General features: G+C 46.3%; 1 protein-coding gene and 1 long non-coding RNA gene across 5 annotated transcripts in view; one reads left to right on the top strand and one right to left on the bottom strand.

The window, feature by feature from the left end:
* Positions 1–510: 510 nt before the first annotated feature.
* Positions 511–4,212, bottom strand: GADD45A (growth arrest and DNA damage inducible alpha). The gene is made up of 4 exons (XM_083743147.1): positions 3,747–4,212; positions 2,984–3,085; positions 1,969–2,188; positions 511–1,229 (listed from the first exon to the last, which is right to left on the bottom strand). The coding sequence occupies exons 1-4, from the start codon at positions 3,788–3,790 to the stop codon at positions 1,116–1,118; spliced, it is 480 nt and encodes a 159-aa protein (XP_083599273.1). The 5' UTR covers positions 3,791–4,212; the 3' UTR covers positions 511–1,115.
* Positions 4,213–6,349: 2,137 nt separating this feature from the next.
* The window catches only part of LOC310846502, a 37,182-nt gene continuing 29,156 nt past the window's right edge, over positions 6,350–14,375 (top strand). Inside the window, exons 1-3 of one of the 4 annotated variants that reach the window (XR_014565354.1) lie at positions 6,350–6,564; positions 8,036–8,164; positions 10,042–10,135. This is a non-coding gene — a long non-coding RNA (uncharacterized lncRNA). Of the gene's footprint in view, positions 6,565–6,637; positions 7,014–8,035; positions 8,165–10,041; positions 10,136–14,375 lie in introns of those variants that run through there. The other 3 variants (XR_014565357.1, XR_014565355.1, XR_014565356.1) reach the window with 3 other exon arrangements.

Here is a 14,375-nt window from a genome sequence, read left to right as displayed (position 1 = left end):
AAAAATAGGGTAATAATTGGCCCTTCATAGATGTTTAGGTCCTTTAATCAAAAATGTGCCTTTATTGCACACAACGTACGTTTCCCCAGCATTCCAGCAATGCCGCATTTTTATTTTTTCCAGATACACTGTGTAAAGAGTTATCTGGGAAAATACATTTCCTTAAAATAATCCATTTGCTCTGACTATATACAGTTGAAGAGTGTCAAGAGGCACCATTTAGCTACTTCCTGGGGTACAGGCAGTGGCAACTTCTTCCCCCAATGTCCACACAAATTCTTTCATTTTGTCTGTGAATTGTTCATCTTTTGTGTAGGAGTGGCCATCCAGTTCATGATAATGAACATCTAGGACCTTTCCAGCCAAGTACACCCTGCACTCTTTGTGCAATGTCCTAGAGGCATGGTCCTAGATCAGCATGATCCTGGCATTTGCAGTTATCAGCTTTTCAAGAACTGCTTTGCCAAAACCAACTCCTTCTGCTCTCTTACAAAAGCAAAAACACTGATCTGCCATAGCTTTGAAAATTTTATTTCAGCGAACAAAGTCCAGTTTCAAACAATTTATTAAAATATAGCAGTTCAAACATTTTTAATACAAGGGGTGCAAGCAGGATTGCTCTTGAAAATCCCAAGCATAAATAAATCTTTCATCGGTATCATAAAATAAGTTAATATTTCTTAGAATAAAAACTTAAGAAATCAAGCATGTTGGAACAAAAGATTTAAGAATAATTAACCCTTTTAGCTCTTACAAGTGAAAGGTATTTAAAAACGAAAACTAAAAGTTGCTCTTCTACAACTCCAACAAAGCACATTTGGTGTGTTCTGAAAGGAAATCGGCACACTGTTTTTGCAACCTTCTTGCAGAACTCAGACTTCCTCCACAAGGACTTCCTATTGCTCCCCCAACATAGCTCTGCTTCAGGTCCATCATCTTCCAACAGCAAAGTCAAATGTCTCTCCTTTTCTCACAACATGTAGTTCAACCTCAACTTGACATCAGTTACTGTAATCCTTGTGTCAGGCTGGGAAATTGCTTCCTGAGCAAGCTACTAAAGTATTTTGAAACTTCAGTGCAATTTTTCTGTTCAATTCAGCTTCATCCATATGCTGTCATCGTTCGGGAAGGTTAATCACTGGAACCCACTGGTCCATGTAGCGGCTTTCCCGGCAAAAGCAAATCAGCTGACTTAAGGCTGGATCCTTCCATTGAGAGGCATGTGGATTCTGAAAGGGGGAGAAAAGGGAAAAGGATAATTGTCAGCATGAAATAAAATTAAATGATACTGCTAACCGTAAAAGAGACCGAATATAAATGATCTTCGTAAATTTTGAGTTTGTAGCACATTCAACAGGTTATTTTGGAATTAATTATTTCTTTAAAACCAGTAAAAGAAACATCATTTTTCAAAAACAAACCAATGTTCATGTGCTATGGTTAACAAGTCCACAATTCCCATTCAATTGGGTGAATTGAGTAACAGTGACGGAGTATTTTCATCACAGTTCAGCTGAGTTATCTAATAATGACCTCTGAGCCAATTAGTAATAAGGAAAGACAAATATAGACAGGGAGTTACTGTAGAAAGTGACTCATGGGGTTGTTTTCTCCTGCCGACAGCAGGATGAAACATGCTTGAACATGTCTTTGCCTCGAAAATCCCTATGAGCAAAGTAGGAAGCGTGGTATGATTTGTGCAGGGGAAAAGGTTAGTGAAGGAGGTCATGCTGATCTTTCCTTCAAACCACAGAGGCAGAGGTGCACCAGTGCAAGGACACTGAAGAAACCACTACAGTTTTTGTTTTAAGCCAGAGTGAGATTAGAGTATTTAGACAGATTTTTACAATTTGCAATTCAGCTTCTTTCAAAGAAATGCTGTACAGTCCAGAAGGAGACTCTGAAGCAACAGTGAGGTCATGCTGGCTGCCCTCTATACCCAACATATTAATGAAACACAGCACTTACTGTCACAAGCACACAGTGCAGGTCTGCAGGCTGCTCGCCCCCTCCACTCGACCCCAAGAGCAGCAGCTCCGCTAGCCGGCTTGGGTTGCTCACTCGGAGTATGTTAATGTCATTCTCACAACAGAAAGCTTGGATCAGGGTGAAGTGAATTTGTAGCGCAACATCCTGGTTGTCTTCCTCATCGGCTGCCAGCAGACAAAGCACCACATTATCTGGATCCCTGGAGGGATAAAACAATGCCAACTAAGTTAGTCACAGCCCCAACAAACAATGATGCATTTTTCAACGACATAAGGGAGACAAAACAGGAACCAAAGTCACAGGGTATATGAACACATGGTAACACGACTGTCTATATACTATACGCGGGGGGGGGGGTGTCCTATTATGTTATTTTCTATGAACTGTACTCAGCTAAATTTCACTCACCACTGAAATCAATGAACATGATTATTATATCTATTTCAAGTCAAAATTCATTGGCTATCACCCAATGTGGTTGACCTTTCACGCCCTGGATTTTAAGAGCTGAATTTTCAAGGGCTATGTATCTACAATTAAGGTCTGTGGAGCAAGGGGGAGGGTTTTTGTTGCACTTTCTCCCCCACCCACACACACAAAGGGGGGGGGGGACCCGATTACATTTCAGCACCAAACTAAAGGGAACGGGCACATTTTCAAAACCGCTGTTCAGCAGTTCCCATTGTGTCAACTGTCAACTGGGTGCTTGGAACTCTGGCATTGTGGGTAAAAGGGGGAGAGGTTTTTTTTCTGAAATCTGCCCCACAGACGAAACTCTGTGCCTAAGTAGGTGCAGTTATGCATGATCAAGTATTCAATGTCCACACAGCTGCCCGGAAGTTTTCCTATCTGCACAGTGCAAGTTTGCCTCTTAACTGATCGAGTGTTTCCTCAGAAAAGTCCTCAGGCACAGCTGCCCTAAGAGAGGTGGGAGGACCTGTTTCTTGTTACTCATCAATACAAAAGGGCACCAGCAAGCCAGTTTCTCACTTACACGTTGAGCAGCTTGGCAGCCTCATACACTCCGATGGTGATGCTTCTCTGAGTCAGGGCTTTGCTCAGGACTTCCTCCAGGGCATCCCCTACCTTCTCCATGCTGATGGCATCCGAAGAAAAAATAAAAAGGGGGTGGGGAAGCAGCGAGAGGCTCTAATTAGCGTTTTTATTTAAATAAAACACACCAAACAAATCCAAAGGGGGGGGGGAGGAAATAGATTACCTTGCCTTAAGTAGCGCCCCTCCCAGCCCACATTCCCTCCTGGCGCCCTCATGCCCTGCAAAACTGAGGGGAAGCTGAGCTGGAAACTCCTCTGAATGGGATCTGTTCAGAAATAAGCGGGAGCCAAGTGCTCCCACAGGAAAATCGCTTCCAAGCGCAGGTTATTTGGAGTTAAAGGTGCGCTTGCTTATCCTGTCAGGAAAAAGAAAAGGGGAAAAGCTACAACCCGCCACGCCTCTCTCTCTCTCTCTGACACACGCACACTCTGCAATCGACTCCCGGTTTTCTTCCTTACGCGCGGATCTACTTTCTTCCGCAGATCCCCTCCAGGCAATTTTATTTTTTTGCACCAGAGTATTTTTTTCTCCCTCCCCGCCCCCGGTCCCAGCTGTGAGGCGACTGGCGGTCGCGGCGGCGAGCTGGGCGACCCTGTGCTACCTCGATCCGGAATGCTCAGCGAAATCTACAGCAGGCAAACTCCTGTCCCTCCAACCTCCACGCATCGCAAAGCCGAGCTGCAGCTGCTGCCATCGCGTACCTTCCGAAAGTCTGGTGCTCCCCAGCGAGCTCTTCCAGAGTCATATTGCAGCTGCAGATCCCTGCAAAGAAACCAATCCAACGGGGGGAACGGGAGAGGCAGCCTTCAATCCTCCTCCTCGCCCTGCGCCCTCTGCCTTGCTTCTCGGCTCCTCCGGCTGCCCTCAGGGGAATCCGGGTAAGTGTCCCTCCAGTAAGTCAAATCCTTCGGGGCGGCGGCGGTGCTGCTTCGCTCCTGCCTTTCGCCTTCCTCGCCCACCCGGGCACTTGCAGCCCCGCTGCTCAGGCCGATCCCTTCGCGCACTTCCCCGCTCCTCCCTCTCCCCACACGGCGCTGCCACTCTGAGGGACAAAGGGCTCCCCGGGCCGGAGTTATCCTGCCAACCCCCAGCCAACCGTCTCCCGGCTCGTTTGCATGCGGCCACCCTATTGGGGCATGCAAATGAGCCGGGGCGTTCGACTAGGGGCCACCGGGGGGGGGGAGAGATCCAGGCTGGGAAAGCTGGGTCAGTAACTTTCCCTGCTCTCGCCCGGCGCTGATTGGCAGAGAGAGAAGTTTTGGGGGGCGGAGCTTGCTGCGGGTGCCTGGTTGCTCTCCCGCCTCAGCTGTTTTTTCTTTGCTGGTTGCATATTCCCCCCTCCCTCCCTCCCTCCCTCCCTCTCTCTCTTTGTTTTGAGAAAGGGGAGGGGGGATTGCGCGCGAGCTTCTGTTTGTGGGCTTAATGCTCTGCAGATCACCCCTGACAATAAATAGTTGTTAGTAAGCAAAGTTGCAAAAGCCAGGAGGGAGCGGGCTCGCAGCAGCGTCTGTTTTAACTCGATCGGCGCCTGGTGCTCGTGTAGATATGGGAATCGCCACCCCGGAGTGAGTCCTGTTCCCCCGCTTGCTGCTGCCGCCGCTGTTTTCCAGCTCCTAAGGACACTGTGGGTTGTTAGGATGGCACGCACGGCAGAATTTTATGGGCGCGTTTAATTAGACAGGTTGCGGGGATTTGAGTTTCGGGCTCTTGTTTCTTAAGCGGGCAGTCATCTGTGTGACCTTTGCAGGTTGATTTAAATGGGGAGGAGCTGGCCGCTTGCTCAAGATCCGGGATGGGGAACTTGCCCTCAGGTTGTGTTGGGCTCCTGCTCCCGCCTCTCCCAGCTCCGGGGTGTTGGGAGCTGAGCAAAACGCCCAGAGAGTACCACAGGTACTTACACCCCAGCCCGCCTACCTACTGTAGAGGTGAATGTCAGGGAAGCAAACCTTTAGCCTATGGAGAATTGTGCTTATGCTGCAGTTTTCCAAGTGTGTGTGAGGCAAGTGACATTGAGGTAACCAAGCTTTGGAAGAGGCAGGGCGGCCTCCTCTTGCCTCAGCTTTGTCTCGGGTCAGCTGAGGCCTTTGCACTATCACTGGATGACAGCTGCCCCAAGTGAGGTATTGCATGTGTGAAGAGTGAGCCATCAAAGATAAAGCACTGCGACCACACCTTCCACAGACTAAAGGGCATTGGTAGCCGTAGGTCTGCTCTGAGGGCTTCTCCACACTTAACTTTTCCACTGCTGTTTCCAGGAAGATTTCTGCACTCCCCCCCCCCCACCTCCCCAAGCTTTCTTGCTCCGGTGGACCATGCCTGACAAGGGTGCCAACTTGAATAAAATATTGGGGGGCAGGGGAGTTCAACCCCACCCTGCATAATCACAAAATGTGGCACATACACACAATTTAAATGGCAGTGCCCATCAACTTGGGGGGGCACCCCCTCAAATATTTTATTTGGAGGCCAGGCAAGGGACCTCAGCCCCTAGGAGTTGGCTCCCAAGATGCCTGAAAAGAGCAGAGAAAAGGTAAGTGTGGATAACCCCTATGTTGGGGACAACCCAATGCAGTTCAGTCTATACCATTAGCTTTTTCAGCTGCCTGATAAAAGGGAGCATGGACAACATGTACCGCTTCACTCAGTGAGAGAGGCCAGCCCCACTTGGCAGAATTCCTCTTGCCCCACCTCCCCACACCTTTGCATGTTTGCAATGTGTGTAAAAGGGCTCTCCCCTGGATACTGGTATATGTGGGTGGAGCTGCAAGCAATGAGGGGCCACGATTGGGCCAGAGTCCAACTCTGGGTGGAGGAGTTTTACCTGCACACACCAGTATCTGGAGAGAGCCGTTTCCCACACTGTTTGAATGTGTAGGCAGTAGAGGGGCAACCCAGCAGCAAGGCACCAGTGCAGCCCCCAGCCCCCCCTCCACCAGTGTTTTGCCACATGGGGAGGGTTGTGTGAACACCATAAGTTAAATACATGCATGCATGAACCAATCCTGATTGTACAAATAACATTTTTCTTTAATTGTCGCCTTTCTACCCCATATTTCCTGCAAGGAGCTCAAGGTTCTCTCCCTCCTCATTCTATCCTCACAGCAACCCTGTGGTGTAGGTCTGGCTGAGAGACTGTGACTGGTGCAAGGGCATCCAACGAGTTTCATGACTGAGCAGGATTTCGAACTCTGGCCTCCCAGGTCCTAGTCCAATGCTCTAACCACTAAACCAAATATTATAGTTCTATACACTGGGGTCGGGGAGGGGGGCAGCAGCAGGATGAGAGCAGCTATTTAAGATCTGTCAGCAGATCTTCAAAAGACTGATAAGGCAAAAGCACGTTCCCTAATTCTTCCCAGCAAGCACTCTGAAGCAGAATGAAAACCCAACAGTTCACTAGTAATGCCAAGGAATTTTTTTTTTTTTTTTACACAAACTGTGTGAAAAATATGTTTTATTAAATCATTCGGTGCAGGAGAAGTGGAGAATAAGAATCAAACGGGACAAAATAATCATGAAGTACGCATTCTTCTTTCCCTTCCCTAATTTACATTCTTCACATTTCACACTGTTAACTGGGATTGGTGTGGATCTATATGCATAAATGCACGTGGTTTCAACAGATAATTTTGCAAGTTAATGACATTTTTAAACCTGTCATCTCAGGGCAAAATATGCAGGTTGGCTTGGTGTAAAAGAATTCTCCTCTCCCATCCCTTTTGCATTCAGGCCAATGAGGAAAGCTTCTGGTCTGACTGACAATCAAGTGAAGCATTGAAGAGTCCTCCTCTCCAATTGAAAGGCCTATAAAGGGGAGGAGTTTCCTGCTTCCTATTTGCTTCCTAATGATATTACTGTTGTTGGCCAGAATCTAATCACCTCACATGGAGGTCACAGGTGATTGTTTTTCGAAGGCACCCATTCCATGAGGTGCCTAACGCAGGCACAGAGCGTTTCCATGTGACTAGGTGAAACCAAGAGTAAAACACATTTCAAACATTACAGCTTCCATGTTGAGAACAAGCTAACGTGACTTTTGTTCTTGTTAGTAAATCCCTCATGGAGGCCTTGAGGTCTGAGGCGGCTGTTAGGCCCGGTTCATTTCAAAAAGGAGCTGCATCCGAGGAGATGGTTCCATGTAGAACATTGTTTGTGTGAATTAGCTCCTCACGCGGTTGTGACAATTTCAGTCACACCAATTGAATTCCCCCCCCCCCATTTTTTTTTAAAGAGTGTCACAAGTCACAACTACCTGGTTCACTCCAATTGTTTTATGCATTAAATTTACACAATTCCCTTTTAAGTGGCAACCACACCACTGTATTAAAGTGGTCATTTGGAGGCCTGTCAGAGAGCAAGACTATTCATGGCAAGAACAACTCAAACGTGCTGAAATGTCATGTCTGGTTGTTATTTGTGCCAGGTTTTAATTCCTGGATCCGCTTTTGAATGTCAGGACTAATTCATGAAGTGATAAAAAGGTGCCTCTGAGCATGTGCCGTGTCCGCTGCCCTGACCACTGCAGTGTGCCTTTCTGTAAATCTCCAAGACTGGAGACAGGGGAGCAAGGCAGGCTTGATGCTGCATGTGCTCCTTCCTCCTTTGCAACCTCCAAATGAAAGAATACATACATAAAGGATGCAATGACTTTAATATGCCTCTAGTCAGTAGATCCAGGAGCCAGCCTCAAAACTCTTTCTCTTTTCTTTTCTTTTCCGTCCCCACCCCCCATAATCTGGTTGCTTTCTATTCCATACTAGTTTTTTTATTTCCTCTTCAAGGCCACAATACCCACTTCCCAAATATTAATTTCCGCCTCGGGTCCTATATTAAAAATCAGCACCGTAGATACATAAGCTTACACTTTCAAACTACAGAGATTAAAAACCCACACAAATGATATATTCTTCTATATATGCAGCCTAATCATGTGTGTGTGTGTGTGTGTGTGTGTGTGTGTGTGTGTGTGTGTGTGTAGTTTCTTATCCAGCCTTACATTAGTACACTGGGAAGTGTTAATGAAGGAAACACAGAAGATGTTTTGGACTGTTTGCACAAGACCCAGTTGAGAGAAAACAGCTGAAAACTACCAGAGGGCCCTTTGGCTAGCTTGAGGAAGGTAAGGAGCCACTAAGCAGTGAAAATAAAAGGGGTGGGAGGAATTCTTAAAAAAAGGTTCCCCACCCCTATGTTAGGGGCGGAAGAAAGCAAATTCCCAGTTTTCTGTTTCTCCTTTTCCAACAGCTCTCAAAATATCATGGCTCATAGAGACCATTGAGCATGCTCAGTTTTAAAGCCCCTCCCTTTAATTTATAGGCATAAATACTTCAGCCTTTCTGGGCAATATCCTAAGTACCGAGAAACTACAATGCTATCCTGGTTGGTTTCAAACTGGTAGACACTCAATCCTCTCCCCCACCCCCACCCCACCCCTCTCTCTCTCTCTCTCTCTCTCTATCTCTCTCTTTGTGTGTGTGTGTGTGTGTGTGTGTGTGTGTGTAGCCCAATTCAATATATGTCTGTTGAGAAGTACGTAATTATTGAATAAGGCTTTCTCCCAAGTAAGTGCATTGGATTGCAACCAGACAATGCAGTTCTGTGCATGTTTACTCAGAAGTCAACCCTGTGCAGTTCAGCAAGGCTTAGTAAGTGTGCTCAGCTTTGATTTGGTTTGGAACAGAAATGTGAAACATCCGTTTTTACCACATCATTGACTGGAATGAGAAAACTTTTTTTTTTAATGGCGCTGCTATGCTTTCACCTGCTGTTGGAAGGTTCTCACGATTCACTGATGCATTCCATGTTAGGAAATCCGTTCTAACCAAATCCGTCTGCTTCCTTTCTGCCCTCCATCTGGCATCTCATTTCTGTTTTCCAGACCCATAACTGCCTTTGCAGGATAAAGTTCTACCTCTTCTAATTACCCCAAGATGAATGGAGAGAGGAAACAAAATAAATAAAATAAAATAAAATAAAATAAAAATAGGGCACGTGTGCATTTAGAGCAAAGGGCAGGTTTTGAGAACCATAGAAGAAGGAAGCAGGTGGGTATAGCTGATTTAGGCTGTGATCCTATAGCCGGACTTGGCAGCAAGTCCCATAGAACTCAGTCAGATTTGTGTTGAAGTAGAAATGTGTAGGATTGCACTGTGTATACTGTGTACTGTTAAATGTGCATTAACATTACAAGGCTTAATGGATGAGAGACAGAGCACAAAGGAAAGGTGATTGCAATGCAGATTTTTAAGGAGTAATAAGGAAGTATGGTTACATGGTGTGTGTGAATTTTCTTTGCAAGTAGAGGAAAGGAGGTGGAATAAATCGGAAGAGGGGAATAATGGAGACATTTCTGCATGCTTTTAAAAAACTGGTTTCAGTTCTGCAGCCTAGCTCTGCTGGAGTTTGGAAGTGATATATCTGCCGTTTTTATCTTTCTGGTAATGAGATATTTCACCCAACTTTTCAGTGCATGCTTATATGGAGGGTCACGATTCAATTTGTCTTAACCAGCATCCATGCCCATGGTTCTCCTGGGGGATGTGATCCACAAAAAGTTGTCATGGAACACTCCTCAATCCGGTAGTGTCCCAAATTAGGGTGCAGGCTTCTGGGCTATTCCTATTGGTAGAATGAAGGGCAGTATGGGAATTTAAACAACAACAACACTACGAAGCCATCTTCTCTAGCACATCAAACAATGCTCTCTGCAAGTGGATCTGCTTGCAAATGGCAAGCTGGAGCCTTCATCCACATCCTGTAGCCAGGAGGTTTTCTAGCCCACTGCTTTGTACGTCCAGGTGCAGCTGCTCCCCACAAATGGGATCTACTAGGAGGGAGCAGACCTTCTGGTGCAGAAGGGCTCTATCTTGGCTCCTTCCCAAATGTAAAGAAGAAGATCTGCAGGCTGCTGAATAGCACAGCCAAACGGAGCAAGGTTTTGAAAAGTGTGCTAGTGAGCTTCATACATACAAATAATCCTTGGGTTAGTCTTTGCAGGTGCAGACTCTGCATTCACAAAGGGTGCCCCAATAACAAGGAAGAACAAGTGGAAAGGTGCATATTCCTTGCCATTCCAGGAAGAAACAAGCAGGTGAGGAGACAGCCCTTTTTTCAGGAGCAGGTTTAGGGAGTAAGGTGGTGTCACAAAAGGGCTGCACGTTCTTTGGTATTTAACTTATTACTTTTGTTCTCCATGAAAGACATTTATGGGATTTTCTGCTTCATAACTGGGTCAGCCTTGGCTTCATACCTTCCAATGCAAAACTGGGATGTGTGTCTTCCGGGACGCACTTCCCGTGCCTCACCCTTACCCCTCCCAAAACACACTTTTGTGGGGTGCAAGATCTTACACAGCGCCTAAAAACTTTTTTCAGCAAGATCATGGCACCCAAAATGGCTGCCGAGATCTTGCAAGAAAAAACAGGATGGCCCGTTTTTTCCAGGGCACTTGGAAAATACGTTATGTGGCTGCTTTAGATATCAACGGCTGTTGACCAATATGTTCCACCAGCACTATCACAGTCAGTATGACTTTGAATACAAGTTGCTTGGAATTGCAAGTGAGCAGAGTGCAGGTGAACAGGCCTGATTCAGCCGATTCTTCTTATGTACTTAACTATCCACCTTGACATGGTTGGCGGGGGTACTATTTGTTGTTTCGTCTCAGATAACAAAATGCCTTGGGCCAGCCATACCTCTTTTGTTGAATTTCCCCAACTCGGCATGCGTAGACAAGCGCCCACATCTCAGCATTAGGGAATGGGCCACATAGCCTTTCGTACTGCCTTCCTTTTGAAAACGCAGTCAACATCTCGATTTTCTCACTCCCTTCTTTTTCCAGTAAATTATTGACGTAAGAGCTGAGGCAGAAGATATGGTGAGAAACTTTGTACCTCTGTCGAAACAGGAAGGGTTGAGCCCTCAAGCTATTAATGTCACAAGGGTTGCTTTGAGAAGCTGGGTCCTGGAAAAAAGGATTAGGTATATAAATGGGTATCCTATTTTCTGCCCGAGAGAAGCACATAAGATTGTTAGCAAACAATACAAAGGGGTGCATTTTGTTCAATACCTTTCCTGGGGGGGACGGGGGACAAAACTACATGTAAGACAGGTTTTTAGATATCCAAGAGTTTGTGTGCAAAGGAAATTATTTTTATTTAAGTTCTACTTTCAACTTTGGGGTGTACTTCTCGTGGGGGACATGTCATGTTCCTTCTGGGGTAGTTTGTCCACCTTTGGTCACCACCCTGCACTCAGCTCCTAGAAGCTGTCAGTATGCAACAGCGGCTGGGAAATGGCTTTTACTGGCCAGCTAAACCACATGAGGGTAGCTGATAGGTCTCAAACCCTCAGTGAGTTAGGTGGTTTCTGCACATGCTGTAGAGGGAAGTGAGGGGCAGATGAGGTTTGTCAACCTGGGAAAGTAGCCTATCTAGGAAAAAGAAAACTCTGATCCTAAGCCTTGTGGGATATCTTTGGGAGAGGAAAAGGCTACACAAATCTGGGGTGGAGTCTCTAAGACAGTTGGACGACACCTTGTACACCTCCTTCCAGCAGCTCCTGCAGCCAAGGTGGTACCAAATGTATTGCTCTGCTTTCCACATCAGCTGAGGCTGAGGCAGGGGGGGGTGTCTTGTCTAGTCCAATCCCCTGCAATGCAATGATGATGGGATTGCATCCTCTAGTACACCTGAGGCAGGAGTCTAGTTTGCAGAGTAGGGGAAGCAGAGCAGGTCATCTAGTATATTCAGACGGAAATAGTTAGGGCTTTTAGGAGGGACAGCCAGCATCTGCTGCTGCTGCTGTCCAGCATCTGTCCTTGTCTCACTTTGTCTAATGGTAGGGCCGGCACTTGGAAGGGAAGAATGATTAGGTTTACTACCTATTTTTCTTTAAATGATTTGTTTTATACCGCTCATTGACCTGTGTAACTCTGCAACAAACCCTTTTCTGTGGGAACTTGATAACTAATCGAAACTCAAACGAATGATGTGATTTATGGGCAACCCTCCTTTACTTGCAGATTTAGCCCTGGTTGTCCAATGACATTGGCATTCCTTAGCTACATGTTAGAGGAGGTGCAAAGTTCTTGATACTGTATGCTCACCTCCATGAGTTAGCATTTCCTCCCCTTGGCCACGACAAAGAACATTAGCACAGAGGAGTTATAGGAAGGAAACCAACTTCCTTCTATAGCTAGAATGCAGATTACAGAGGTACAAAGCAGGGTTGATAAGAGTACTGGGTCAGTCAGTTTTGCGTCTTCTGCTATGCTTCAGCTGTACTCAAATACTTTTAGTCATTGAAATATTTGTCAACTTAAAAAAAAAGAGATTTCAAAGGAGTTGAAAATATGAGGCCATCTGCTGAAGGCAAGGGGGAGTGGAGGTTTGCAGATGTCCATTTAAAAAACCACTCTGGAGGAGTATCTCCAAACCAGCTCGGTGAGGACTGATCATTCTAAACAGCCATGAAATGCTGAGAGTTGCAGGGGTGGGTGTTTGGAGTAGACAAACCAAGGGGAGAGTGATTGTTCTGCTTGACTGGAATGAAACTTTAAAGAAAAAGACTCTTGCCATTCTTCATTCAAGCTATTTCTATACAACCTTTCATGCAAACATTACAAGGCAAAGAACAAGAAAGCATTAAAAAAAGAGGATATTATGGAATAAATAAGAATAAAGGAATAATTATTAAGAGGGAGGATTCACTACCCGCAAATTTTCTTCAAAGTCCCAATGGCAAAATCTAGAGTGAGATCTTTTGACCGCATTTGGGGCATTTGGACAGGAAGTATGATGAGGAAATGGAAGGGGTTTTCTCAAGCGGCGGAGATAAAGCAGCACGTCTGGTTTCTGCGTCAGTGAGATGTGCAGATATTGGAACTCCTGAAATTACTGGTTACCAAATTCAGCTGTCTTCTTAGTATCACTGGGCTGCTGGTAGGAAGAAAGCAGTTCATCCTGTGCCAGAACTTTACATGAAGGTTATGGGTACTTAAAGTCAAAGTTCGTTTAGCACAGTTCGCTGCCAATGTAGGAAACAGATTACCTCATAATAAAACCTCTAATAAAGGAGAGTCTACCCCCTTCTGATAAGGCAGCCTGTTCTGCTGTTGAACAGGCTGTACTATCAAGACATTCTAATCAGTTCTAGCATTTCTCTCTGTTTTGAGTATTTTCAGTTCTATGAATATTTCTGCGGCCTTGGAACAAGGGTAGGGAACTTGGGGCCCTCCAAGGGACTACAACTCCCATCATCCCTGATCACTGCCCATCCTGGCAGGGGCTGATGAGAGTTGAGAGTCCAACAACAACTGTGGGAAAGCACAAGTTCGCCATCACTGGCCAGAGTGTTGCTAGCGAGACTTGATTTCCTGTTTCAGGGAATCCACCGCCATAATATCACAACTGCAAAAACTGGAGAAACAATAATCCCAACAAAAATACTGTCCACATCATATCAGTCCATGTCGACTGGGGTTGATGGGAGTTGGGATCCAGAAACATTTGAAGGGCCACAGGTTCCCATCCCTGCCTAATGCTATCCCACTTCGTTTGATCATTATTTATTACATTTATATACTGCCTTTATCTTCCAAGGAGGGACGCGGGTGGTGCTGTGGGTTAAACCACAGAGCCTAGGACTTGCCGATCAGAAGGTCGGTGGTTCGAATCCCTGTGATGGGGTGAGCTCCCGTTGCTTGGTCCCTGCTCCTGCCAACCTAGCAGTTTGAAAGCACGTCACAGTGCAAGTAGATAAATAGGTACCACTCTGGCGGGAAGGTAAACGGCGTTTCTATGCGCTGCTCTGGTTCGCCAGAAGCGGCTTAGTCATGCTGGCCACATGACCCGGAAGCTGTACGCCGGCTCCCTCGGCCAATAAAGCAAGATGAGCATCCCAACCCCAGAGTCGGTCACGACTGGACCTAGTGGTCAGGGGTCCCTTTACCTATACCTATCTTCCAAGGAGCTCAAGGCGGTGTGCATGGTTCTCTTCCTCTCAACAACCCTGAGAGGTACATTAGGCTGAGAGACAGTGACTGGCACAAAGTCACCCAGCGAACTTCACAGTCTCCCAGGTCCTAGTCCAACATGCTAACCATTACACCACAAAGGCATATTTTGCTAGAGGAATGTCTTCAGATCCAGAAGTGGGTGGCATAGTGGGGCAATGGCACTTAACCTGACCTCCTGACAGCTGAGTCGCCGCTGCTTAATGGGAAGGAGAGGGCCACGGTTGGCATGGTGCCAGTCCAGGGCTGCTGCCAGTGTGCTGGCAGCAACCTCCCTGCTCCATTGCCCCCCTTTCCTTCCCAATAAGCAGCAACA

Source organism: Podarcis gaigeae (genome assembly GCF_964106915.1).
Source record: "Podarcis gaigeae genome assembly, chromosome: 6".
Classification (NCBI taxonomy): domain Eukaryota; kingdom Metazoa; phylum Chordata; class Lepidosauria; order Squamata; family Lacertidae; genus Podarcis; species Podarcis gaigeae.
The sequence above is the reverse complement of the archived record's forward strand: the minus strand, read 5'-3'. Positions and strand labels throughout refer to the sequence as shown.

Coding starts and splice junctions, on each gene's coding strand:
- GADD45A (XM_083743147.1), bottom strand. CDS start 3,790: ATGACTCTGGAAGAGCTCGCTGGGGAGCACCAGACTTTCGGAAG. Junction 2,189..2,983: donor GCTGCCAAGCTGCTCAACGT/GTAAGTGAGAAA, acceptor TTATCCCTCCAG/GGATCCAGATAATGTGGTGC. Junction 1,230..1,968: donor TGCACTGTGTGCTTGTGACA/GTAAGTGCTGTG, acceptor TCCCCCTTTCAG/AATCCACATGCCTCTCAATG.